Here is a 27,681-nt window from a genome sequence, read left to right as displayed (position 1 = left end):
GACTGTGTTTCTAGGGAGTGTCAACCAGGAATGGGAGACCAAGAGAGAGCTTGCAGAGCCTAAGATGGGGGGAGAAGGATGGGAAACAAGCCACCGTGGATCTCTTAAAGTCCAGGGGCAGCAACATGGGGTGGGGTGCGGAATCAAGCCAAAGGGAACCTTGGAGAGTGTGTCTCCAATGAGGCTTGGCATGGAGCAAATTTGGACCCAGAAGTTGAAGCCCGAAACAAGCCACTCTGGCCATTAACTTGGGAAGGAGGAAAGGACCAAAGAAAAGTTATGGAAGTTTGAAACCAATGGACAAACAAAGTAACAGGAGCACCGTCATAGCGGGGGAAGCGCAGAAGCAGAAGAATATGCCGTTCATTCAATAAACACGTAGTTAACACATTCAATAAGCAAGTATGATATCAGGCACCAAGACACGGACTTGGGGACAAGTAAGAAAGTTTTCAGATATTAAGGAGCGATCCAGCTCCAGTGTGCAAACCCTTTTCAAGTCTTTGGTTGTGTCACATTTATTAAGTCCCATTGGCCAATGCAAGCCATATGGCCAAGCTCAGAGTCAGTGCAGGAGGCAACTCTCCTAAGGAGTTGATACGGAGAGACATAAACAAACGAGGACCACTTCTGCAACTTTCTCCTCCCGAAGAGTCTGGGAGTTACAGCATTTCTGAGTTATCCCATCCAAGGGCGAGGAAGCTAGGAAATGTAGCCACCACCTTCCATTCTTCCTCGGTTGAGGGTTACACCTGAGGGGCATCAAATCCCTTGCACTTCTGCTTGCCCCAAGCAGGCCAAGCCTGCTTCCACAGTCAGACTAACACCCTCAGGCAGAGGGATGCATGAAGACTGTGGCATGTACAGGCACTGTGTACAGGGGACCTCCAGGGTAGGTAAAAGGAATGCAGGAAGGCCATCAAAACATCATCTGCTACACAGAGGCACAGGTTAGATAAGATACAGAAATCACAGACAAGTAGGAGTGCTCTATATGAGTACTGGCAATATGCTTTGTGAGAGATCTGTGATATAGGACATGTGAAGCAGAAGGGAAGCCTTCACAAGGCAGGCAGTGCCATGTGGAGGTGAGTTTGCACTGAGGCTCATAATTTCAACAAATTAAAATAAAAGGGGGTTTATCGAGGATGGTACAGCACATGAAACAAAGTGCACCGGAATTTTAGAAGGATTACAATTAGTGTTGCCTGACTAGGCAACATTTTTGGGAGATGAAACCAAAAACGTGGACTGAGGATGGTTCATGAGGGGTCAGCCACACCATGTTAGGAACGTGGATCTTGTGGATAAGTAGAAGGAGACATTGAAGGATACTTGGAAAGTATAGCAGAGTGGCCATATACAGGTAACCCTAGAAAAACAAGTTGAGCTAGTAGTGAAGTAGAGGGGCCTAGATCTCCCAGCCTTGTTCCTTTGTCCTAGGGAATCATTCATATCCTGGAAGCAGGTATCACCATCCCTTTTAACAGATGTTACTACTAGGGAATCATGCCTTTGATTCTATTGCCACTGGCTGATGACATCAGGGATAATAATAGCTTAATTATTGTCTTTGAAGCCACAGTGGATGGCTGGTAGAGGTGGCCAATTCTGTGCATGAAACTTATTCCAGCTAAGAACAAAATCACTAAATGCATACTACTTCTTCCCAGACACACAGATACTTGAATCTAAAACAAGCCCCCTAACTTAGAAGCCAAAAAGAAAAGCCAGGACAGTAATGTCATCCCAGCACACCTGATAAGTAGCTTACTCCCTGATATTCCAAAGGAAGAATGCATGTTTTTACATTTTCATTTCTGAGATAATACATGGAAATTTTGCCTTAGGTTAGAAAGGAACTGTTTGTGAATGAGGCTGAGGGTCAGCTATTCTTCACCTATCTCATTGTCTGACTGTCATTTTAGACTTGATATAAATAAGTTGTGTAGGTTCTTGGGAGTATATCATTGTTTGAATCCCACTGTGGACTAGTAGCTCCATTCCACAAAAACAAACAACCCTGGACAACACAAGCCGTTCTGCATTTTTGTGCTCCTGGTCATAGGGAAGAGCAGCTCTTAGAATCACAGAAGAGAGTTGAGTGTTGTCCATGGAGAACAATACCTAGGAGAAGCGTAGAAATGGGCAAGGTGGGCCTAGAGCCAGGTGTCCTGAGTGCTGGGTCAAGGATTTTCCACTCTCCCCTCTCACTTCCCCTCAGATAGCTAATTCCCCCCTTACAAATAGCTAATCCAAAGGAACATCCATCCATACAGTCATATTTTATTGACAAGTTTCTATTGAGCCCTGCAGAGATAGAGCACATTGAAAGGGATGGATTTTACAGACAGAAAGGTAACGTATTTAGATTTATGTGCAACAAAAGACATATTATATTTCTCTAGACCCATTTAGAAGACTTCCCCTGATCTGATGGCTCCATCCAGTCTCTTACAAGTTACCTATTTTACGTGCTGGGGTGTGGAAAACTCTGTTTAGCAACTGGTTTCTGGTTCTATACCCAAAGGACCTCCTCAGAGCAGGCTAACCTTACAATATGCCCTGAGAAGTTCAGGCTGAATAAGATTCTCTGTCACATCTGGTTACTCAAAGAAATGAGTCCTCACACCACAGGCCTCCTTCCGTTGACAGAGGAGCTGGAGGTGCAAGTAGACAATTAGGCTCCTCTGCTGTATGAGCGGCATCTGTTCAAAGGAGCTGTCCAGCCTTCCACTCCTCTAGTGAAATCATATTTACTTTACTCACCTAAATAATGTGGCTTATGTGCCTTCAATATGAAATTGTCTTGGCCTGTTTCTTGTTGATTGATTTTTATGAGATAGCGTATTTTTTGTGCCTCCGTATGCCTCTGTGCTAAGAATGGAACGACTTCTTATCGAACAGTTCCCATTATTATATCCTTTCATAATTTTAGAATCATTGGGTATATTCAAAATGCCCAGCTCTTCCTCTCCATTTTATTCACTGCCCATCTAGGCCCCTTCAAAAAATAAAAGGAAAAGAATGATCAAAGTAAATAAAAATAATAAATAAAAATTAAAACAATAAAAGCCACATACTCTATATTCCATTTCCAACACGTTGCTCTCCGTTGGGGTAATTATAGCAATTGGAATCCACTGAAATGGGCTATATTATTTTTAAGACTATTTCTTAAAAGCCACTTTAAGTGGACAACAATTAAGGAAGGTACAGAGATTTCTCATATACCCCTGCTCCTACACACGCATACTGTCTACTTTTATCAACATCACTCACCAGAATGGTACATTTTTACCAAAGATGAACCTACATTGACACATTATAATTGCCCCAAATTCATAGTTTCCCTTAGGGTTCACTCTTAGTGTAAATTCTGTAGGTTTCGACACGAGTTTAATGACATATATCTATCATGATAATATCATACAAAATATCTTGACTTCCCCCAAATTCTCTGTGCTCTGCCTGTTCTTCTCTGCCCCCACCTGCACCCCCTGGCAAACACTGGTCTTATTTTTCTCTGCACAGTCTTGCCTTTTCAAGAATTTCAGATAGTTGGACTCATTGAGACTTTTCTGACTGGCTTCCTTTGCTTTAGTAATATGTCTTTTTGTGGTTTGATAGCTCGTTTCTTTTTAGCACTGAATAATATTCCATTATCTAGATGTACCACAGTTTATTTACCCATTCATCTACTGAAGGACATCTTGGATGCTTCCAAATACTGACAGTTATGAACAAAGCTGCTATAAACATCTGTGTGCAGGTTTTTGTCTGAACATGAGTTTTCAGCTCATTTGGATAAATACCAAGACGTGCAATTGCTGAATTATATGGTAATAGTATGTTTAGCTTTGTTAGAAACCGCCAAGCTGTCTTCCAGAGCGGCTGTGCCATTCTGCATCCTCACCAACAATGTATGAGAGTTCCTGTTGCTCCACCTTCTCACCAGCATTTCGTGTTGTCAGCGTTCCAGATTTGGGCCGTTCTAATAGATGTGTAATGTTGTGTCATTGTGGTTTTAATTTGTAATTCCTCATGACATACGATGTGGAGTATCTCTTCATATGCTTATTTGCCACTTGTATGTCTTCATTGGCGAGGCATCTGTTATGGTCCTTGACCCCTTTTTAAATTGGGTTCTTTGTTTTCTGATTGTTGAATTTTAAAAGTTCTTTGTATATGTTGGATAGCAATCCTTTATGTATCCTTTGAAAATATTTTCTCCCAGTCTGTCACTTGGTTTCTAAATTCTCTTGATAGTGTCTTTCACAGAAGTTTTTAATTTTAATGAAGTCAATACCTGAACAACTACTCAGTGAGCTTAAATTGTTGACCCAGGAGATCGTGAGCTAAATAATCGGTTTCTGTTTGGAGCTGCTAAGATTTTTGGTGGTTTGTAGCACACATTATCGTGGTGAGACAGGAATGAAACTCAAGTGCCTGAGAGGCTTTCTCCAAGGCTAGAGAACCTTAATGAGGACCCCTGCGGCTCCTCAGCCACCAGAGCCGCAGACTACCTCCATGGGTTTGCTTATCTCTCCAACTCTCAGTCACTAATCATGTTCTCTGAGCTTCTTTGTGAGTCACCTAAGAGCCTGACAACAGAGGCAATTAATGTTGGTCCTGTGGAGGCAGAAGAGAAAGGAAGAGTCTTGTGCAGGAGAGGAGGTGTTCTTTCCCTGTTATTCTCCAGACCTTTTTTTTTTTTTTTTGCGGTACGCGGGCCTCTCACTGTTGTGGCCTCTCCCGTTGCGGAGCACAGGCTCCGGACGCGCAGGCTCAGCTGCCACGGCTCACGGGCCCAGCCGCTCTGCGGCATGTGGGATCTTCCCGGACGGGGGCACAAACCCGCGTCCCCTGCATCGGCAGGCGGACTCTCAACCACTGCGCCACCAGGGAAGCCCCTCTCCAGACCCTTTTTCAAAGCAAGACAGAAAGAGGTGAGAGTATTCAAATAGCTGAGATGTGTGATCCTAGGTCCAAACTTTAAGGAGGAGGAACTTTGGTTGGGGTTAAGATGTAACTCAGTACAGGTGAGCATTGAGAACCTGTAAACAAGAGCTTGTTCAGGCTGAAGCATGGTTGTAACATAAGCAGGACTATGCCTTCGGTGCCCTCTCCTTCCTCTCTCAATTCTCTCTTCCTTTCTGGCCCTAGGAACCTCCATCCTGTCAGCAAATCTCAGTGAGGCATTTAGCTGACCGTGGCTTAGGGTGTTACCCACCCCCATCCCCCCAGAGATAACTAGTGCTAGTTTTCCATACACACACACACACACACACACACACACACACACACACAGATTAAAGTTAGGATGGGGCTGAGTGGGAACCTTTTAATGCTATCTCAACCTCACCAGCTGACACTGCCTCTCCCCCAGAAGTTCTCAGGGTCCCCCTTCCTCTCTCCTTCTCCCCTTTCCTTACCTTCTCTTGTCTAATGCACAGCTGCTATCTCCTTATTTCTATCCTTCTTTCTTTCTATAATATTATACGTTTCTGTCAATTGCACAATGTAGTTTTCCCGTGTGTTTCCTCATTGGCCTATAAGTACCAGTAGGGCAGAGCCTGGGACCCCCACCCCCCTCCACCCAGTTCCCTTTCTCCCTCATCCTTATTGCAAAGTGCAGTCCCCCACCCGTAAGAGATTGCATGCAATCCGGGGAAATTAAGAATGGTCTCAGGAAATGTCAGTAAAATGCAGAGCCTAGCCCTCCCTGTAAAATGCAGGACCCCTAAATGAAATTGACAAGCAGTTATCAGCTGAACCAGTTTTCTATCCTTGATGTATTATTTTGTTTCCCGGTTTTTATTCCTTGAACCTCTTGACAGCAGCTCCCCTTGAAAATAAAATTATAAATTTCTTCCTATGTGGAATGAAGTCCATTGTTTTACCAAACTAGACTCCCAAATAAACATGACTGGGCATCATGAAAATCAACGCAATGGACAAAGCCGCTAAAGGAAGAGTGATGGGTCTGAGCCAGAGTCCTAACTGCTTGGGGGCTCTGGACCCATCTGAGAATCTGTGAGAAGCAGTGGTCATTCCTGAAACAAGCAGATGCATAGAAGCACAGAATTTGGGGTGGAGACAGTGTTCGCAGACCAGCGTCCAGGGGTTGCCTGAGGGAAAGAACTCTGGTCTAAAGGAAGGTGGGCAGTGGGCTCCAAGAGGACTTAACACGCCTTATTATCTGTTCACAATCGGCGGCCAGTTCCCTGGGGTTCCTGGCTGATGAGGAAAGCCAGTGTGTGGGTTCAGAGAGGAGCTTTAGCTTGGAGCCATGGTTATCAGTGGGAGAAGGAGGCAGGCGGGACAGAAGAGAGGCAATGAGAAGCGTTGCTGGGATCCATAAAATTTCGCGGCATAATGAGAATTTCTAAAAACTGCAAGTCTGAGTTAGCAACGTTATTATACTGTCACCCAGCCTGAACCTTCAAGCTGACAATTTGCTGTGAATTCTTCTTTCACTTCTGTTTTTCTCCTTCTTTCTGGAACCATGTGTATTTTGCCTTAAGACACAAAGGTGATGGTGTAAAAGAAAAGAAGGGTGTGTGTGTGTGTGTGTGTGTGTGTGTGTGTGTGTGTGTTTAAATGAAGGAAACATTTGAGAATATACTGTGTTGAAATATATGAGAGGTTTCTTACTGGGACACAGGTGAGGGTTTGGGGACCTAAGATTGCTTTTAATATGTCTTTTCTATTTGGAAGATCAGCATTCTACTTAAGAAACAGAGGAAGGCACAAGCATTTCTTCACTGAGGTCTGTGTGGGCAGCAGGCACCTTGCACTAGTGTAAGGCACACGGCATCTGTCTTTCCCTGCCCGTGATGAGCTTGTGCTTTTGCACATGATCTCCCCAGACAGTTGCTTCTCAGAGGCTCAGAGGGCAGTGGATTTGGGGTCTACACTCCAAAGACAAAAGGCAAAAAGGGCTCAGAAAAATAACCAATGCCTGCAGGTTAATCTTCTGTGGTCAGTCAGTTTACCTGTTTATTGCCTGAGTTTCCAATTTCAGCTCTATGAGACCAATTAACTCCATTTCTTCCATAGCCAAGACAGTGCTTCTAATCAAAGAATCCCGGGTCGTGGGTCCCAAGTACACCCCAGAGGGTAACTCACCAGCCTGGCTGTCCCTGAGTCGCACTCCTCCTTGTCAGGAATTCCAGCCTGCAATCTGTTGGATTCATAACCAGGGTTATCAAGGGGGACGGGACATAGAGCGAGACAGCAACGGAAGCGGTGGGTGGGAAGCGTCTGGAGTTACAGTCAAGGAGACCAGGGATTTCCGTTGAGAGCTCCCTCTTGACTGGGCAAGTCCTGCCCCTCCCTGAGCCACAGTGTCTTTCTCTATGAAATAAGGCACTTAGACCAAGCCAGGGGTGCCATTCAACTGCCTTCAGTTAACATAACCATGTGAAGTGACTTCAGTATGTGACAAAGGGAAGTGGTGGGACCTCCAGCTTGAGATTTTTAAATATATGGCCCTCTTAAGGGCATTCAAATTTAATTTTACAAGTATTTTTACATTTTAAAAACTTTCAATTTGGGAATAATTTTAGACTTAAGAAGTTGGCAAAAAATTGCACACAGGTTCACCCATGTTCATAGCAGCATAATTCACAATAGCTAAGAGGTGGAAGCAACCCAAGTGTCCATCGCCTGGTGAATAGATAAACAAAATGTGGTACATACATACCGTGGACTATTATTCAACCTTAAAAAGGAAGAGAGTTCTGACAGTGCTTCACATGGACGAACCTTGAAGATATTCAGCTGAGTGAAATAATCCAGTCACAAAAGAATGAATATTTTATGATTCCACTCATATGAGGTCCCAGAGTAGTAATATTCTTAGAGACAGAAGGTAGAATGGCGGTGGCCAGGGGCTGAGGGGAGGGGAGAATAGGAAGTTATCATTTAATGAATGTAGAGTTGAACGTGTAGGATCAAAAGAGTTCTGGATATCAATAGCAGTGATGGCTGCTCAATAATGGAGATGTACTTAAAGTCGCTAAACTGTACACATGAAACTTTAAAATGAAAAAAATTTTATATTCTGTATATTTTACCACAATAAAAAAATTACTCTTTTTAAAATGGCAACAAAGTTCCCATATACCCTTTATCCAGCTTTCCCAAAGTTAACGTCTGACAAAACCATAGTACAAGTTATCAAAGCCAGGAAAAACATTGATATAACACTATTAATTAATCTACAGATTTCGTTCACAGTTTTCCAAGTGTTCCACTAATGTCCTTCTTTTCTGATCCAGGATCCAATCCAAGATATGTGTTACATTTAACTGTCCTGTCTCCCTCGTCTCCTCTGGTTTCAAAAATTTCTGCAGTCCTTATTTGTCTTTTATGATCTTGAAGGTTTTGAAGGGTACTAGCCAGTTATGGGTTTGCCTGATGTTTCCTCCTGACTGCATACAGGTTATGTATTTCTGGCAAGGAAATTATGTACGTGATGTCTCCTTCTCAGTGCACTGTATCATGAGGCACATGATTTTGATATGTTTCATCCGTAGTGAGGTTAACTTACATCACTTGGTTGAGGACGTCTCTGCCAGGTTTCTCCACTGTAAAGTATTATTTCTCTTTGTTTATCATTATATTTCTCTCACTAATTTTAGCATCCTTTGGTGACACTTGCCAGTCACAATTATTTATGGTGTTTCCAAATGGTGATATTCAATTTCTGTTCATTACTTCTACTTTTGTTAATTGGAATTCCACTGTAAGAAAGAGTTTTCCATTTGCCTCTATTCAAATTTAATTTTTTTAAAAAAATCAATAAAACCGAGCCAGAACAATGTCCCTCCAAAGCTCACTGGTGCTCAGTAGCCCCAAATTTCCTTTCTTGTGTTAAAAATTCTCAGATGCTTCATGCCCTCCAGAATAGGAAGTAAAACTCCAAGTTCACACCACCTGACAGTGGTCATAAGCACAAGTCTTTGGAGAGCAAAAGATAAGCACACTTACATTTTCTTTCCTTCTCCCTCCACCCCTGCACCTTTTTGATCAAGTCTTATCATTACCCTGAGTACAGCAGCAGGGTTAAGTAGAGAAAACATTCAAGAATCACTGAGCCTGGAAAAATGCACATGAAATATTTATGTTTAACTCTCCCTGAAGAATGTGGTTTTTAATGAACAGGAACAAAATCACAAATGCTACAGTGTTCTAAAAGATTTTCACTTGCACACCAGACCCCTGGCCAAACTTGCTGTGCCCTTGAAGTTCATCTAGTATCTGCTTCTCTGGCCTCAGGCCCCCTCCTCCTTTGCCAGGAATGTCCCTCGAGGGCCCTTATCTGGGCTGCTCCTGGCTGGTGTCACCAGCTGACAGACAGAGCCAATATTATTGTAGAGTTTCGAGTCTGCACAGTCCTAAAAAAATGAAGGAATAAAACATTTTTTTCAGCTAGCTATTTGTTGCTGTTATCCATTGCTGAGTAACAAACCAACCCCAAACTTCTTAGTATAAACAACAACCATTTTATTATGTTCATGGACTTGGGATCAAAGATTCATACAGGGTACGGTGTGGATGGCCTGCTGTGGTCCACATGGGGCCCATTTAATGGGTAATGGTCTGTAGTTTTCTCTTCTTGTGATACCTAAGAGAAGAGAATGGAGAACTTGGTGTGGGGATGAATATAAAGGGAAGGCTCCATGGAGGAGAAGAGAAGATTAAAAGATGGATAAAAACTAAAGTAATGGAGGAAAGAATAGAAGGTTTGTGGGGAGGGGAGGTGAACAGCATTACATAAGAAAAGGTAGGGAAATGGGGAGGAGAGCAGTGACAGGGAACCAGAGCGCCAAGTCTGATAGGGGGTTAGCAGGGGTTTTCTCGCATAATTCCCATCCCAGGGAGCCCCGGCATGCACCCCACCTCTGGGGTCCCTGTTCTAGGGCGCCAGCAGAAGCTAACCACGCCTGTGTCTGTTTGATTCTCCACAGCTCCCCTTTGCTGAAGGCCTGTATCATTTTTATCACAATGGCCTGGCAAAGGCCAAGAGGAGACGCAGCCTGCCCCATCATCATCAGCTGGAGAGAGACCCCAGGGTGAGTTTTCCTGGAAACCTGCCTTCTAACCTCTGCTGCCGCAAATGAGCCCGTTGTGGGGGTGTACAAGGGAGCAGGCAGGAATTTTGAAGTTAAGGCACTTGACGTAGGCCAAATGGATCCCTTGCAGAGTGGTCCTGGGGACTCTGCTCCTCTGTCTTATGCGTAATAATTAAACCCTCGATCGGCCAGAGGTGGGGGTGTAAACAGGAGTACCACCTCTTTTCTGGCTTTTTCTCCTGCATTACCGCGTGAGGACTGCTGGTTGCCCGGGGACATGCTTTGGCCTGCGAAGGATGGGAAGACACCAAGCAGTTTAATAAGTCATTTTATGGACAGTTTCTACTGGTGAATCCACATGCTCTGAGGAGACTGCCATGCCCCATATGGCCAGTGAGCGATCAGCTCACAATAGGCAGTGGGCTTCTCCGTGTCCAAGCATGACTGAAGCCACAAGACCTGCTCGGCCCCTCTTCCCACACTGTTCTTTCTAAGTCACCGCGTGCCCCATGTCTTCTGGATGCTCATGGCCCCCACTTTTACCTCCAATCTTTACCTTCACCAGCTCTCATTTTCTACTCCCTTTCCCCTCAGAAACCTAAATTCAACTTTCTTGTAACCAAACTTATCATCTTGGCCATAAAGCAGCTCCTTTTCCAGTGTTCCCACTTCCTGTTTTCTCAGAATAAGAACTTTGCGTGTCGTTGAATCCTGACTGTCCCCACCTCCTCCGCCCTCCCCACCCTCATTCAACTGGGAGATTCTGATTTCTCATATGCAATTCACCAAGAGGAAAATGAATAACCCAGGCAGTTTACTCTCTGTACACTGAAGGCTTCATACCCTCTTCCCCAGGACTTGGGTGACAGTGGATGTGAAGAGGGTCAGACGTTTGAGTTAGAGGTTTAACATGAGACTCCTTTGGAGCTGATGGAATCTGGAATCATTCATGTGGGGCTTTTCATGTGAACGTTTGACTGGGTTTAATGTGGCCTTTAATTAGGAACGCAGATGAAACAGACTCCCCCGCAGATCACCAACTGACAGGCCACAGGCAATTTTCCTTTAACTCCTCAACCCAGGGGATCCCGCATTCCCTAGAGTGAAAATACTGCTCTGAGAAGCCACTTTATCTTTGCTTTTGCAGTAAGATCCAAGCTGCCGGTGCTGTCAGCCCATGCCCAGCATTAGTAAAGGGTCCTTTGTAGAAGTTGGCACCATTATCTAAGGGAGGAGCTCTCCTTTCTGTCATCACAGCCTTGGCCTGGCTGTATCAGTTCAGTGTCTGGGGATGCCCTTGAGAAGCCCTGGACAAGGATGTTGCCTGTCTCACCTGTGGACCCAGAGTGGGTACCAGCAGACAATGACCACTCGGGGCGAGTGACACTGGTTTTCCCTGTGCTTCCTACCTGCCCCATGATCTTACCCTTTATGGCCAATTTTTTTACTTTTATTTATATGATTCTTAAAAGTTCCTTTGGTTTCTTTTCTTCCACAATTAAACACATTGCCCCGAGATCATTCAGAGAAGCACATAAAAGAAATTGAGGCAGAAGGAAAGTGGTGCTTAAAAGGCTTGGTTAGGGAAAGAGAACCAAGGAACAGTGAAACTAAGAAGCCATTGTTTGGTTCAGAGAGACTCCCCAGGCCCATTAGATTAAGATTTTCTTATTTTTGCACTTACTTGAAATGATCTTTGAAATGCTGATTCTTGAAGTGTAGAGTGGTGTTTACGAAAGAGAAGGAAAGATGGGATGGATAATAAGGAAGGAAATCATGTATTGGTGATTCTAATCATTTGTCTTTCTCCTCAAAATAGTATCTATTTTAACCAAAAGGAGCATCCAGTCCCCATTGCCCATTATAAGGTCCCGGTAGCCATCTGCCTCTACCTGGTGGGGGTATCCATGTACCTGCCCACAAAGACCAAGAGAAGAGAGCAGCAAAACTAAGGTCGTAAATCTCCCGTATCTTTTATCTGCCTTCTCATCAAGGTTAAATGTCAGGGCTGCTGTCAATAATAAAACCATTTTAGGAAAAGAAATAAAGCATAAAACCTCATAATTCTTTGCAAAATGAAAAAAAAACCCCAAGAAACAAAAAGCCCTGCTAGTAATGACTGCCTTGTTCCAAAAAACACATTAGATTAAGGTCTCAGTCTTTCTTGCAGGGTGTTCTTGTGGTCACCTAATTTTGGCATCGGCTGACAGGAATCGGGTGGCTACTCTTAAACAAAAAGCATTGATGATGAACCGTACAACAGCAGTGTTATGAAGATTCTGGAAGCCCTGTGGGTTTCTAGACCTTAAACTAAGGGCAAATATATCGAGTTAGGATACCTCAACGTGGGGTTACCCAAGCACATTCAAACAGGTTTCAAAAAGAGAAGTAAATAGACGTATAGAGAGGAAAGGGGAAGGATCAGGTAGTTGAAAAGGATCCTTTGTCTCTTGCACAGACGTTGCTAGTTAGTTTTCATGAATCGAGATCTTAAGAGCAAGTTGTTTTATCCTCCTCTGAAACATGTTGTCTCCTGGGCTTATCAGCTTTAATCGTGCTCGCAGCCCCAGCTTCCTTCTCCCCCTGTTTCTGCATTACTTCCTGGCCTCTCTCACTAGCTGTCTCCTGGCTTGTGAACGACAATACAGAGCCCAAGGAGCCACGTACATAAGTCCGGGAGGGTTTCAGCTTCTATAGACTCTCGGGGCTCAATCTACCTAGGTAGCTTTTTAGCCAAAGAAATTACCAAGATCTCCTATCAACCCAACAAATAGAGAAGAAAAAGATAGAGGACCAAGCTTACTTTTGGTTTTGTTTTGGCTTCAGAACAGAAATTTCAAGGATGTTTGTCCCTCATTTCACGACTAACTTTTATGTTTAAGGAAAAGAAGAAAACGACTAGAAAGGGATCACATGGACTTTTTGTCCAGGCCAATACAGGGCTGCTTTCAATATCTTTATATTTGTTCATCAATATTTAGGGCAATAGCTAAGAAAAAGATTCTGGTGCAGACTGTCTTAAAGGTATTCTCTTGCCTTTCCATTTCTTTCTGCTAAAAAGCTTAGAATAATGCCGTGTAACATCATTTAGATGCTAAAAAGCAAAAACTGTGTCTTTTTTATTTCTGGGTATCTTTGTATAGTGCAGCTCTGAGCACACAGTAGATGCTCAAAAAGTGACTGTCGAACGAATAGATGGATGGTTAATGATTTTTTTCAGAGTTTTAATCTATGAAATAATATTGTTCATCTCATCTTATGTTTTCACCGCTATTCTAAAATGTGCATCCACTAGGAAACAGTATAGCCTTCTTTCTAACGCTTCCTTTAAATACATTCTTAATTGTGGGTAAAAACCCAATTCATTTCATCATTTTCAAGTCTTGTCACTGAAAATCCTATGAGGAACCAGTTTTTAATTTCCAAAGTCACTCTGTGTTTCTGATCATATTCAAAGTCACAGTGCAACCACCGTAGCAAGAACATGTTTGGAAAGTGTGTGGATAGCTAAGATAATTTGAAGATGTAATAAGTAAATCCAAAGCTGAAATGAAATAATAAAACCAAAAATTCTTTCTCAGCATCAAGGTCAAGAAAAATAATCCATGTTCAAAACCTCTGTGACATTTGTGAAACTTTAGCTAAGAGCAGCATCAACAGATCTTAAAGTCAAACCTAACTGTGGTCCACAGTCTACACATCAAACCGCATACGTTCTACAAGTTCTTGAAAAGCTGCTGGGGAATAGATTTATTTAAGACATTTGTTTCACAGTCCTGTTGAATCATATCTGCTCATCTGACATAGTGAGCATTGAAATGAAATACGTTCAGAGACATAAAGACTCACATCGTTCAATAACACCCACCAGTTATATGGAAGCCAGATAATTTAACAAAAAGTAACCTGAACGTCATTTGTTGCGAGAAGTTATATTTGATTCAAGAATTACAAACGTTTATTTCCTTTTCTCAGCAATGCTACTAGACCATCCAATTATCCCTTAGAATCATTTTTTTAACATCTTTATTGGAGTATAATTGCTTTACAATGGTGTGTTAGTTTCTGCTTTACAACAAAGTGAATCAGTTATACATATACATATGTTCCCATATCCCTTGGGATCATTTTTACACCCGTTTCAAGTCAGAAACTCCTATCGGTCCACTGAAACCTTTTCTCAGTTCCCTGGTCTCAAAGAATGTTTCATGTTTCCTCTGTGTTCTGTACACAGGAGCTGTATCTTCCTAGCTTCTTCCTCATCCAGGTGTATTCACATGTCTTATGACCATAGGTATCAGCATATGATCACATAGTGATTCACTTTTGTCCTTTAAAGGTCTATTCTGAGGGTATTTGTGAGTTTTCAGGGCGCTCCAAAAACCCACAAAAGTTAGCTTCACTGGACAGTCTTCAAAAATCTCACAGAACGATACAATCTGAACAAAAAAGAATTTTGCCTATTCTTTAAAACTAATTGGACATGACTGGTGTGATCTGTTTGTAAAAATCTGAATAATGAGTGAATCAGGCTTCCTTTGTTCATGGGACTTAATAATACAATAATTGATATTATTTTTTTAATGGATTCATTATCATAGCTGAAACTCAGGTGGTTGACAGAAGCTGGGAATGGCTTGTAATTGCTTTGGGTCCTTCAGCAGTTCAAACAAGCAAAGAAATTCATTTACCTTCTTCCTCCACAAGTTACATGAAATTTTGTCATAATCGCTAAGCTCTTAGCTTCCAATCGTTTTCAAATACCTAACATCAGTCACAGTAATTTGTAATGATAAGGACAACCCACTTGATGTATTGTGTCCTTCCTTGGATTAATATTAGATAACTGTTTGATCACAGTCGTCCCTCAGTTTCCACAGAGAATTGGTTCCTGGACCCCCGCGAATACCTAAATCGCAGATGCTCCAGTCCCTTATGTAAATGGCATTGCGAAGTTGACCCTCCGTATCCCCGGGTTCCACGTCTGCGGATACAGAGGGCTGACTGTACTTCGATTAAAATTTGGAGCAGAGAAGAAAAAACACAATTATGTTCTGGAAAATCTACTTTCAAATAGAAAATGTCGTGGAGAAAAACGCCTTCCCTCACTTTTTGTTTTGGTTTTGACCAAACCTTCCTCCAGTGGGTGTGTCCTCTCCTTACGTCACAGTGACGTATGAGAGTGTCAGCCTGCGGGACTGGTAAAAATAGAAATTAGATCATTTTAGTGCCTTTAATAAAAAAAAATGTATAAGTCCCCACTCCAGAAAAAATAGGTTGGTTTATTTGGTTGGTTTTGATTTTTATACCTTATTAAAAAGTTTTGTTTTTCTTCCCGGACCGGGGAACAAACCCATGTCCCCTACGTCGGCAGGCAGACTCTCAACCACTGCGCCACCAGGGAAGCCCTAACAGGTTGTGTTTTAGTCTCATACTTAACTCTAAAATGGTGAGGTTTGAGGTTTTGAGATACTGCTCTAAGAAATGTATAGAAATCCCCTAATTTATCTTCTGAATGTCTTCTTTAGGGAAAAAAAGAAAGCCGATAGATTTAATTATATTTTATTTAGAAACACAGACATGGTGCGTTTATTATAAATCGTATAGCAAAGACAATAGTATTTTGAATTTCTGTAGAGCTTTTATTCCAGAGGGCATTCGTGGCTGCCTTTTCTTCATCTTCTCCTTTCCTTGTAGCATGAGTTGGACCAACAGATGCTATTCCATCTTGAAATGGAGGTAACAAAGAGGTTGACGTGTGCCTGAGTCACACATGAGTTTGAAAGCCCAAAACAGCAGTTCGGGTCCCCAACAATGGTGACCATCTTTTCCAACCTGGATTTAGGTCTCTTGGTCAGACAAGGGAACAACCTATTTGGAATTGGGATTCTCACGGGGAAAAGACTGTCTGTGATGCACGATCATAAGAGCTTGATGGTCCATGAATAAAGCCGTGCAAGTATAGAGTTGGCCAGTGTTGGGGTTTGAAAGTGGAATGAAATTCCCTTAACTCTTGGGGCCTTAGAGGCACAGATTACCCGGAATTCCCAAGAGAGACTCCTCCATGGGATAACAAGGGTTCATGGGTGCATCTGGCATGTCTTTTGCAAACAGAGAAATAAACTGGGGACATATGGAACAGAAATAAAGTGATGTTGATGCCAGAGAGCGCAGAATAAGATAGAGAAGGAGAGACAGAGGCACAGGAAACATTTAAAAAAAAATTATAGGGTGCGACTCAGCCCCAAACCCACCTCCCAACAGTTGTCATGTGACCCCTTCAGTGACCTGGACCTTTCCTGTTCTGTTAACAACTCAATTTTCTATCATAAAAAAGGGAACCACATTGCCTACCTTGAAGAGGCAAATCACTCCATAAGGAGTGCCTAGCAAAGTTTAGCATCATTTCTTCCCTTTTCCCTCTGGTTTCCCTCCCTGCTTCTCTCCACCTTATTTCCTCTCCTCAAGAATCCAGCAGCAACAAACACACGCTTTTAGAATGTGTGTCTCAGGGTTCAAGAGGAAAGCTGCTTTACAAAAACTGAACTACAAATGCGAGTGAATACCTGTACAGCGCAATCCATTAGGAGGGCATTTGGGCTTATCCCTCTCAACGCCCAGCCAGCCAGCTAGTGACCCTCCACACATAAGTGAGGAGAAAGCAAGATTACACTCTGACATTTCTGCAGGAACCAGACCACTGAGTAAGAAGAGGCCAGAGGGGATCTCTCTGGGGCTTCCTCTCAGTTTAATTTGATAACAATTGTAAGACTAGTTCGTGTCTGTTGAATGCTGTTGTCTTAGTTTGGGCTCCTGCAAAAAACAAACCCTGAGACAAGAACTTGGAAGAGGGTCACTTATTTGGGAGGTTGATTCTCAGATGCGCAAGAGAACGAGTAAAATGGTGGAGGGAAGTGAGGAAAGCAAATAGAGTGTGAGATTTTTAGCAGGTCTGCATTTTAGGCAGCTGAGACTCAGTCCCACTGTGGGCCCTTCAGTCCCACAAGGAAGGAGGTTGCCCGATGAGTAATCTACTAGCTCTGTCTCTCATTTCTGAGCTGACCTGGGATGTTAAATCCCTGGCACTTCCGAACTGACCTGTGCACAGGCTGAACAAGCCTCAGGATGCTGGAGAAAGTCCCCAAGCCGAGTGGCAGATGGAGATGCTTGGTGTAAGAAGCTGTCGGCAGTGGCAGGTGAACTCTTGCTGCAAATCCTACCATCCAACCTGTGCTAAGGATGTAGCAGGCATCATCTCATTAAACCTCAGATATCTCCTGCGAATTAAGTGGTATCAGATCCCCAGTTTACGGGTGAGGAGATGCGAGTTTAGGGAGGCTCATGACTTACTGACCATCCTGTGGTTTGTAAGGGGTCCTCACACTGCATGGTGGTGCTCTGTCACTGACTTAGATTTTATAAATTAATTTCCCTCCTCCTCTGCACAAAGAGAATAGTAGAGCAGGACGATTCCAAAGGAAACATTGATTCAACGCTTTGCCTTGAAGCTTTAAAATATAATTCAGACAAAATAGACCCAGAGAGGGTAAATGACTTCTCTGGGGTCACACGACCATAACTGATGGGGAAGAAATAATAAAACTCACGACTCCTCGCAACACCAGATCTGATTTAAATAAAAAGCTAAATGAGGGACTTCTCTGGTGGCGCAGTGGTTAAGAATCCACCTGCCAATGCAGGGGACACGGGTTTAAGCCCTGGTCCGGGAAGATCCCACGTGCCACGGAACAGCTAAGCCCGTGCACCACAACTACTGAGCCTGCGCTCTAGAGACCACGCGCCACAACTACTGAGCCCGCTCGCCTAGAGCCCGTGCTCCGCAACAAGAGAAGCCACCACAATGAGAAGCCTGCACACCGCAACGAAGACCCAATGCAGCCAAAAATAAATAAATAAATAAATAAAAGCTAAATGAGGATTGATACTGCTTACGGACTTGTGATTCTTTAAGACCTTGTTCTCACTAAATAATAACTGGATTCTCTAAATCAGAAACAGTGTAATGGGAAAATAGGAAGTTACATCATTGGCTTATGTGATTTATGTGAATTCAATGAACTCAGCTATAAATAGAAAAGTGAAAAAGGAGGGGAAATAATAGCAAGGTGGGCACTTCTGCTCACGATTCTGCTCAACTGGGATATGCCCTGAAGTGGTGTGAATAGTAGAGTCATCTGAGAATGCGGTCGGCCTCTTTCCATCCTGACTCAAAGCGGAAGAAGTTCACCTTTCTGGGTGAGAGACTCCAGCGTTTAAAGATAATACTTTTGATGCAAAATATTTCCTAAGCGCGAGCCAACGTGTTCGTCTGCTGTGTGAACAATAGGACAGGACCAGATTCCTGTGGAAGGAAATGCCACACGTTTGTGATGTATTGAGGCACAGTATATTGATTTCTAACTTCCTAAGAAATTTTCAAAGTTCATTTTGACCGTGCATAGTTGGCACTTTACCCACTTCAGAACTCTATCCCTGCGGTGTGATTTCTCTACAAAAAAGTAAACAAAGATGGTATCTTAGCTTGGATTTCCTGGAAACAGACTCTGAGGTGGGGAGTTGCATGTATGAAAGATGTTTCTAAGAATGTGGTGTGCAGTGTTTTCATCTCCTGTGGTTCCCTCCATCCTCAAGGCAACAACACACATCAAATCATTCCTGTGCTTCACATCTCTCTGCTTCTTCTTCTGCTTAAGGCTCCTGTGACTCTGTTGGACCCACCTAGATAACCCAGCATAATCTCCCTCTCTTGGTCTTAGCAGATTAGTCACCTTAATTACAACTATGAAGTCCCTTTTACCATGTGATATATCACATAATCATGAGAGTAACGCCAGGGTCTGGAGACATGGGGGCCAAAATTCTGCCCTGAGCCGTGGTCTTTCTGGAAGAGTTGGCATGCCTCTAGGGTCAGCAGCTTTCTCCAGGCAGCCCAGCTCCCCCGCACTGCCCTGCTCCTGGGATTGCATTTAGCTCAGAGGGAAGCATGAATTTGCAGGCATACAACCCTGACCACATTTCGAGCCCAAAGGGTGAAGCTGAGAACCCACGTGGAGCAGCTTCTGACTTAGCATCCCAGCTGGTGACCAAATTCATTTTCTAGACACCTCATCAAGAGGTTGGCTCAGCAAGTGTACACCTTCATGGGTTACACATTTTGAGAGTGACTTGACGGCATCTGGAGAAAGGAAGGTGTATTGCGAGAGGAAGCAGAGGAGAGATGCCTTCAGTGGTGCTCTAACCTGTGGGAAAAGCTGATCTGCCCTAATCTGCTCGTTTTATTATTCAGCAGGGAGGACTTTCTGTATCTCCTCTGGGCGCTGCAGATGTGCCTGGCTTCCTGCCTCAAAGAACTGCTGCCAGTGATATAATTAACTCTTTGTGGGGAGCAGGGGAGGAGTGTTTACTATGGATTCAGAAAGGCACAGGCAAATCTGCTAAGGAGTAAGCCAGGCTTTTTCTAGTTGTTGTGAGCATATTTTAAATGATCACTCCTGCTCACGCTGCCACGCGTACCAAAAGAGAGGGAAGGACACTCTGGAAGACACCCTTCCAGCAAGCCCAGGGATCTCCGGGGAGTCTTAACTGTCTTTGGGAGAATTCTAAGAAGCTCTAATGCAGAGGAAAGCAACAGGGAAAGAAGAAAGTGCTTCTGTATCATCTTCATAACTCACAAGATGATGACCCTCGAATGGTGAGCTGGCAAACTTTTAGGATTTTCTACCAAAATCTTCAATGTTTTTAAGGCAGATTTCTTCTGACCTGCCTTACCTCTTTCATTCCCCAGCCTTCCCCAAGATGCAAAGGAAATGCCTTTAAATATCTAAATGGCCTCTATTGTATCACCTAAAAATAAACATTTTGTGTACGCTCATTAAACTCACAATATAACTCCATTATCTAGTTGCTTGCTAGCAAACCATTTATTTATTCAGCAAGTATTTACTAAGCTCAACTACATGCTGAGCACTGTTCTAAGTACTGGGACACAGCAGGGAACAAAACAGACCAAGAATTCCTCCCGTGAAGCTTATATGCTAGTGGGGATGAAGGACAGAGACAAAATCCAGATGAATAAAGCAATTACATGACTGCTGGTGAAGGTGTTATGAGGATAAATAGAGAAAATTGTGAGGAAGAGGGAGTGGCAGGGGAGGGGTGTTATTTTATAAAAAGCATCCAGGGTTGGCTACTCTGGTAAGGTGACATTTACATATACACCTGAAGGAGGTAAGGAAGGTTTCCATATGGTTGTGGAGAAAGGGCATCCCCAGCAGAGGAACCAGCAAAGGTAAATGTCTCATGTCCAAGGGGCACTTGATGTGTTCTGTGAACAGTGAGAACACCAGGAAGGCTGGGAAGATGGGAGCCCGGAAGAACAGGGAAAGAAATGAGGTCAGCAAGGAAGCAAGACCAGAGAAGACATTACAGGTCAGGGTAAGGACTTTGGATTGACTGAATGAGATGGGATTTCTCTACTTTGGGGTGAATTATAGATGATGGGGTGGGCATGGGGGGTGCACTCTGGAAATCAGGGAGATCAGTGCAAGGTGATGGCAACTTTTCTGGAAGGACGGTGGAGAAAGGATGCTGGCTTAGACCAGGGTAGAAGCTGGTCGAGGTGGTGAGAAACAATATTTAAGAATATTTTGTGAAAGTAGAGACTTCAAATTTGCTGATTCTTTTGTTGACAGATTAGATAAGGAATGGGAGAGGAACAGAGAAGGCAAAGGTAACTCTAGAGCTATTGGCCTGAGTTATTAGCACATGGAGGTAGCATTTATGTAGATGGACAGACTGGGGGAGAAGCAGGTTGACTGGGAATGGGTAGGGAATCAAGAGAGTAGTTTTAAGCATGTTAACATTTGAGGGTTGCATTGAGCATCCGAGTCGAGAAGTAAAATAAGTGAAGGGATTTAAAAATTTAAGATAGAGTTTGGAGCTGGAGACATAAAGTGGGAGTCGCCCACCGATTGATAGCACTCAGTGCCATGAGACTAGTTGAGATTATCTAAGAAATGAGTGGAACTAGAGAAGACAAGCTGCGTGGGACGGAACCCTAGGGCATTCTAGAATGTAGAAGCCTGGGAGACGACTGGGGACCAGCGGAGGAGATAGAGAAGGGACAAATAATAGAGGAAGAGGACCAGAGTTCAAGCAAAGACTAATCTAGTCAATGTGCCCTACCTTGTTCACATCTTACCAGAGTATCTTGGCCGTCCCTATAGTTATTTCTTAGGAACCACTTAGAGATATCAATGGAATATACTTCTTCAGTTTTTCCATCTCTAGTCTATTTTTTCTGAAAGAGTATTGAACTTCAATGGTGCAAACATGAGATTATGAAATAAAAATGGTGGCATGAATTTTATCTCAACCAGACACTGCTGTATCTGGGCTGGATGGTGTCACATTCGACTCAGAATGGATAAGAACCAAGCTTCTAAAACCTCAAGCCCAACTAGGCAATATCTCATAGCCAAGACCCAGTTCTGTGAGCTGCTGGGTGAAGTTACCGGGAAACAGCCTCTGTGTGACGTGGCAAGAGGAAAATCTGAGTTGGGCATTTCTTTTTAATGTTAAGGGACTATAAAAGCTGTGAGACAGATCAAGTTTGACTGTAGACCCGAAGGTAAGAACCTTAATCTGCAATTAAGAAATACAAAAATTCAAGCTGTGTTGATTCAACCTTGATCACATTTTCATGGATTTCAGAAAGATAGAGTTCTTTAAAATAATTCCCTGTTAAGATTCAATATCTATCTAGAAAGTAATTCCTCACTCCTTAAACCACTGCTCCAAAGTGAATTGTATTCAACGCTTAGCTGAAGGAGGCTATCGGTGTTCCTTAATGATGACATGAACAAATGGTTAAAATAAGTATGTCCATCTGGCTAAGATCATGTTTCATGAGACAAAGTTATGTTTGGAGTTGGATAAGCCTCAGAAAGTTTTTTTTAAAAAAACACTCTAAAACCCTCTTCGGCTATTTTTAAATTGGTTTAGCCATTTTCCTTTTATGATGTCCATTGACATGTTTGTGATCACATCTTCATCCATAAACAAGCTTTGTGCTCTTAAATCTAAGTCAAGGGAATTTAGAAAATGAGAGGAATTGAATTCTTACCATTTCATGTGGTTTCAAACCCTTTTGGGTTGAGGAGAGGAAATGACTGAAGCCAGGTCTGGAAAAGAGTAAAAAGCAGCGAGACAAAGAGATTCAGGTCTGAATAACAATCCAATTGCTGGAGTTTATCTAATTGGTTTCCCATTATCTGTACCAAAAATACTGTGTTTTCCATCTTCTCTCTGGCAAGTATGTCCCAGTTAGCAATAAAGAACCAACTGCCTGAGAGAAAACAGGTAAGACAAAACAATTTTCTATTTTCCATTCCCCTTGAAAAGGAAGAGCAGCCCACCCCGTGTAAAGAATTGCTTAATGGATGTCAGTTTGTAAGGACACCTCAGAGAAATGACAGGAGAAAGCCCTCCCAGAGAGCAGAAGAAAACCAGAGTGGTTCAAATCTATTGTGTGGAAACAGACTCAAATAATTGCCTACAGGGAGAAAAGGAGTGTGAAGGAGGACATGCAGCTTGACGTTGTTTCTGGGTTGTAACACTAGCTCTGATACCAACTAGCCACATTTCCTTGACAAACCGTTTTATCCCCCAGTCTTCGGTTTCCCTGTCAATATAGTAAAGAGTGTAGAGTAGTTAGCCTCTGAAATGTCCCTTCAGGTGTTGATAGCTGAGATTCCAGGGGCAACTCTGAAGTTCCTCCAACTGGTTGATGTGAAAGCCAGAACTAAAACCCAGATTTCCCGCTAGTTTGTGATCCTTCCTTTGCATATCTTTACTTTCATCTGAGAAATGGGGATTTTCTTTAAACCAATACTCTAAAGTGTTTGGAAGAACTAGCGTTTATGTTAGTATCCTCATCTTTTACAAGAAAATTTCACGTTGTGTGTTGTTCAAACTAGTTCATCAGAGCCCTAAAATTCCACTTCTTGCCTCAAGGGAAATGCTAGATGATGAGGTGGAGGTTTTTCATCCACCTCAAAGATAACAGGTTCTCTATCCTGTTTTATGAATTGGGATTTGGTGTAAGATTTCGTTGGGCAAGCTGGGTGTGATGGAGCAGAGGTATTTCAACTAAAAAAGTTAAGTTTGAAAATTAGTGATTTCTAATTAAGTTCTATTCTCCAACCCAGTCAATCAGTGTGTCAGATCAGGATCACAAACAGAACGCCTAGAGAGACTGGGCAAATAAGTTACCAGTTGAGGTGGGTTGGGTTTAAGCAAAGCAGTAACTCAAGCAAGAGGACAAATGATCACATTTTCTTCTGCCTCTAGGTGGGAATACAATAGGGAGTAGTGGGGACTGTGGAAAACCAGAGTTACAACCCTGTCAAAAGGAGGAAGCAGAACCTCTTCCTCAGATGATTGTCACCTCACAAAAATGGAGGTCCATGGTTGCCAGATATCCCAGTTTTTCAAGAAAATCAGAAAATGCCAACCTTTGTGCAAAATCTTTGTGCTTCTTAAAAGTATTAGTGACTAAATAAAAAATTCTTAACACGTGAAAAAACTGAAGAAAATCTGTCAGCAGAACAGATTAGTCCATGGGACTCCATTTTGTGATCTGTCCTCTTCAACCTCCCAAAACAAGATGACTTGGCATCGGGCAAGTCACCTCTATGACAAGCCCCCGACCTCACAGTTTGCAAAGGTGGTTCGCATAAAAGTTCTTCCTTAAGGCAACCCCAAAGCATTGGGACACAATCCAGGCTCTGCTCTCTGGGGCCAAATCATTTCCTCCTCCATTCGAGAAAGCTCCAAACATTTGAAGATAGTTACCATGGACCTGGACCTTCTTCAGTGTAAACATTCCTGGTTCTTTCAGATGTTTTCATTGAATTTGGTCTTATTTCCTGGCCTTCCTCATCACACCTCTCTGAACATTGTCTGAGAACTAAACAGACAATCCAGCTACATTCTGATGATGTCAGAGTAGCACTAGAATCTTATTTCCCGTATTTTGAAAGCTGTTCTTCTATGGACATACCATAGGATCACTTTATCCTTCTCTAGAGGTCACGGATCTTATATTGACGAATACTGACCCTACAGCTAGCCAGAACTTCTAGTTTCTGCTCAAATATGCTGCAAATCAATCCGTCCTTGGAAGATTGGGATATTGGTCCTAAAGCAAGGACTTAGGTTTAATTTTTGAATGTTTCATCTTAGAGTTCATTATGACCTGTCAAGGCTTTATTGGATCCTGATTCAGTCTCCTTCCTGTCATCTCTCATTCTGATCAACATCAATATTCTCAACCAGTTCTTAATAAAAAGGTTGAATAGAACAGAAAAAAATGACAAAGCTCAAAACCCTTTGTCCAGGATGATATAAATCTATTACTATAGACCCTACGGAGTATCTCACACTGACCTCATATTGACAGGAAATTATAAAGTACCCAAAGCCCCCAAAACAGCATTCAGGTTAAATGAAAAACAGTGTCTCACCAGGGAGGCTATTTGAAGACTGGGTTTATATAGCTTAACTGCATCACTCTGAATCTAGTTGATTTGTTTGTGTACACTGCTCTCTGAGCAATCAGTTCGTTTCCCATGGAGCAATCTAATTCAGCTATTCACATGACCAAAATCACCAGACCAATCAGTTTTCAATCTCGTCTTTAGAGGTAATTTGAATTCACTTGATAATTTGTCCACACATCTGCAAATGGTTGTTTAATCATGAAAATTTTTAATCAAAAAACCAAAATCAATGAGTAATCATCAATGCTAATCATGAGAGTACCAGGTGGCACTCATGTGTGGACCAAATCAGATTTTTCTAAAACTTAATACAGTGATTCCTTTTTAATGAGTAAGTGAAGACATCTCAGAAATAGACTAATTCAGCTAAGGATCATATTCTCCATGGCTAAAACATAACCTGTCATTTGACTTCTATCAGAGCACTCCAAAAAACTCCTCTACCACTTATTTATGTGACATGGGCAAGTCACTTAACCTTCACTAATTGCCTCTCTTTTACCATCTGTATCATTAAATAACAATGAAAGTCCAAATGTCTGAAATAAATTGCCTTAATTTTTCATCTCTATCACGGAATCACGATGAAAGTGCAAACGTCTACAAATGAATGCCTAAGATTTCAAAACTATAAGGGTGACTTCATCCTTGAATGTACATAGTTGTTTCACAAACACATTATAACTTTTGCCAGAGCAGAAAAGGGGATGGTGTCATCTACTTCTTTTGCATTTTCTCCCACTTAATTTCCACTATTCTCCTTGCCCACCTCTACTCCATGAAAAATTTTAGTGTGAATTAAATCAGTGTTCTTCAAACTGTATTATGTTGGGGTCCTTGCATTTTCTACCAGAATGCTGTGAATAATAAAAATATTAGTTAAGACAAGCTAGATTATGTTGCCCTCACGTCCCAACGGTTTGACATACAAATGTTTACCGTGCACTCGTGCTGCATGACCAGCACGCGTCCATGGGGGCCCTGATTAACATAATTTTTCAGTAACTGATGCTATTGAAGGTTCCAGCATCTTGAGATGCCACCACCTTAACATGGCTCCCAGGGCACTGGAAGAGAAAGGGGAAGAGGAAGCATGATGAGCTAAACCCGCTCTTAAATGCTTCATCTTGAAAAGGACACATATTACTTCTCATCACCCGTGGGCCAGAAAGAGACACCACGCCTGAGTCAGCGTGAAGAAGCCGAGAAGTGGAGCGCTCCAATGTGCTCAGGAAGGAGAGAAAAACTAGACGTGGGGAACAGTAGAAGTACCCTGTATGGTGCATTTTTTATTCAGAACCATAATAAAAATATGAATAAAAGCATGTTCTAACTTTATGGGTGACTCCTTGGGACTGAGGCTTTCCTATAAGCTTGGCACTCACGTTTATAATTATATCTGCAGCAATTACTACCATGCAGTTTCTGGCTAGTGAGAACAGATGGGGCATTTGTGCCAAACTGGGGACCTTGAATTTTGCTAAGATGTCTACAACAACAGCTGTCATCACGTGTGCTCTTCTGGCAATGTGACCTGGCCCTTCTCTATCAATAGCTAGAGTCTATGTCTCCATCCCGTGAATCTGAGCAGGCTTGTGACTTTTTGTGCAGTAGAATGTGGTAGGAGCGATGCTATGCCAGTTCTTGATATAGCCCTTACCTGACCTGGTAGCTTCCACTCTGGCCTCTTGGAACCCAACCACCATGGAGGAAGTGTGACTACCCTGAGAACAGCCTGCTATTAGAAGGCCAAGCCAGATGGAAAGGCTGGTATGCCATGAGGAGAGAGGGATGCTAAAGTGCACGCAGATACAGACGTGGGAATGAAGAATCATCTTGGAAGTGGTCCCTTCAGCCTCGGCAGCCACTCCATCTGCTACTACCTGGAGACAAACCACCCAGCTGTGTCTCCTCTGAACTTCGGACCCACAAAATCTTGAGCCAGATAAAAGAGTTGATACAAGGCACTCACTTTTGGAGTAGTTGATCGTACAGCAATAGATAATTTTCCCACCATTCAGCTGGGGATGAATCGTGGAGGACTGAGTCAGGCGTGGAGCCTGTTACAATGGACAGACAGGCTGATCCCTGAGACACTACACCTCAGTGGTCTGTAGCATATCCGCAGGGTCTTTTCGTCAATGATATTTCTTTGGATATTATGCTCTTTATATTTTACTTGTAAACTTGTGTTAGTTTCATAGGTATACAGGAGGTATAAGCATTAGGGTTGCTACCAAATTTTATTTTGTGTATATTTTAAATAACCTGCCAAGATGGGGAAGCCAAGGAAAAATGGTTTTCCTTGTAAGAGTCCATTCCTTGTTTAGGTTTTTTTTTTTTGTTTTTTTTTTTGCGGTACGCGGGCCTCTCACCGTTGTGGCCTCTCCCGTTGTGGAGCACAGGCTCCAGACGCGCAGGCTCAGCAGCCATGGCTCACGGGCCCAGCCGCTCCGTGGCATGTGGGATCTTCCCGGACCGGGACACGAACCCGCATCCCCTGAATCGGCAGGTGGACTCTCAACCACTGCGCCACCAGGGAAGCCCCCTTGTTTAGGTTTATTCAAGTTTAAGAAATTAATGAATTTGAAAAAGATCTAAAAGAGGTGGGTTTCTCCAAAGCACGAACTTTGGCGTGAGACAAAAGCAAAATGACCCTTTCGGGGCAGAGACATTAGTGGGTGCCACGTGAGGAGCCACGTGAAGAGCTGCATGGTGGTGGGAAGAGTGGTGAAGGCAGAATCAGGAGTTGTGAGTTCTAATCACAGGTCTGTCATTTATCATCTGTGTGGGTTACACAAAACTACTTGGCTTTATGGTCCTCAACGCCCCATCTGTGACATGATGAATGACATCGACCCTGCTCATTTCGTGGCGTTACTGTGGCGATCAAAGAAGATGAGAGACAGACATTTTCTGAAAAATGTGAAGTGTTGTTATTGTTCAGAGATTCAGGGCAGCATTTTAAGATTCATGCTGAAAAATCTAAAAATAACCTGATGAAAAACATGTAGGAA

The 27,681-nt window shown here is 42.8% G+C and overlaps 1 protein-coding gene across 2 annotated transcripts in view; it reads left to right on the top strand.

Moving 5' to 3' along the window:
- Positions 1–27,681, top strand: part of PCSK2 (proprotein convertase subtilisin/kexin type 2) — a 216,876-nt gene that overhangs the window by 10,453 nt on the left and 178,742 nt on the right. For both annotated transcript variants that reach the window (XR_009522214.1, XM_060032951.1), the window contains exon 2: positions 9,978–10,082. Coding sequence is in view for 1 of the 2 variants with exons in the window: in XM_060032951.1 (XP_059888934.1) it covers positions 9,978–10,082 (105 nt within the window). In the remaining variant the exon portion in view is untranslated. The remainder of the gene's footprint in view (positions 1–9,977; positions 10,083–27,681) is intronic.

The sequence above is a fragment of the Delphinus delphis genome, chromosome 15 (genome assembly GCF_949987515.2).
Source record: "Delphinus delphis chromosome 15, mDelDel1.2, whole genome shotgun sequence".
Lineage (NCBI taxonomy): Eukaryota > Metazoa > Chordata > Mammalia > Artiodactyla > Delphinidae > Delphinus > Delphinus delphis.
The sequence above is the reverse complement of the archived record's forward strand: the minus strand, read 5'-3'. Positions and strand labels throughout refer to the sequence as shown.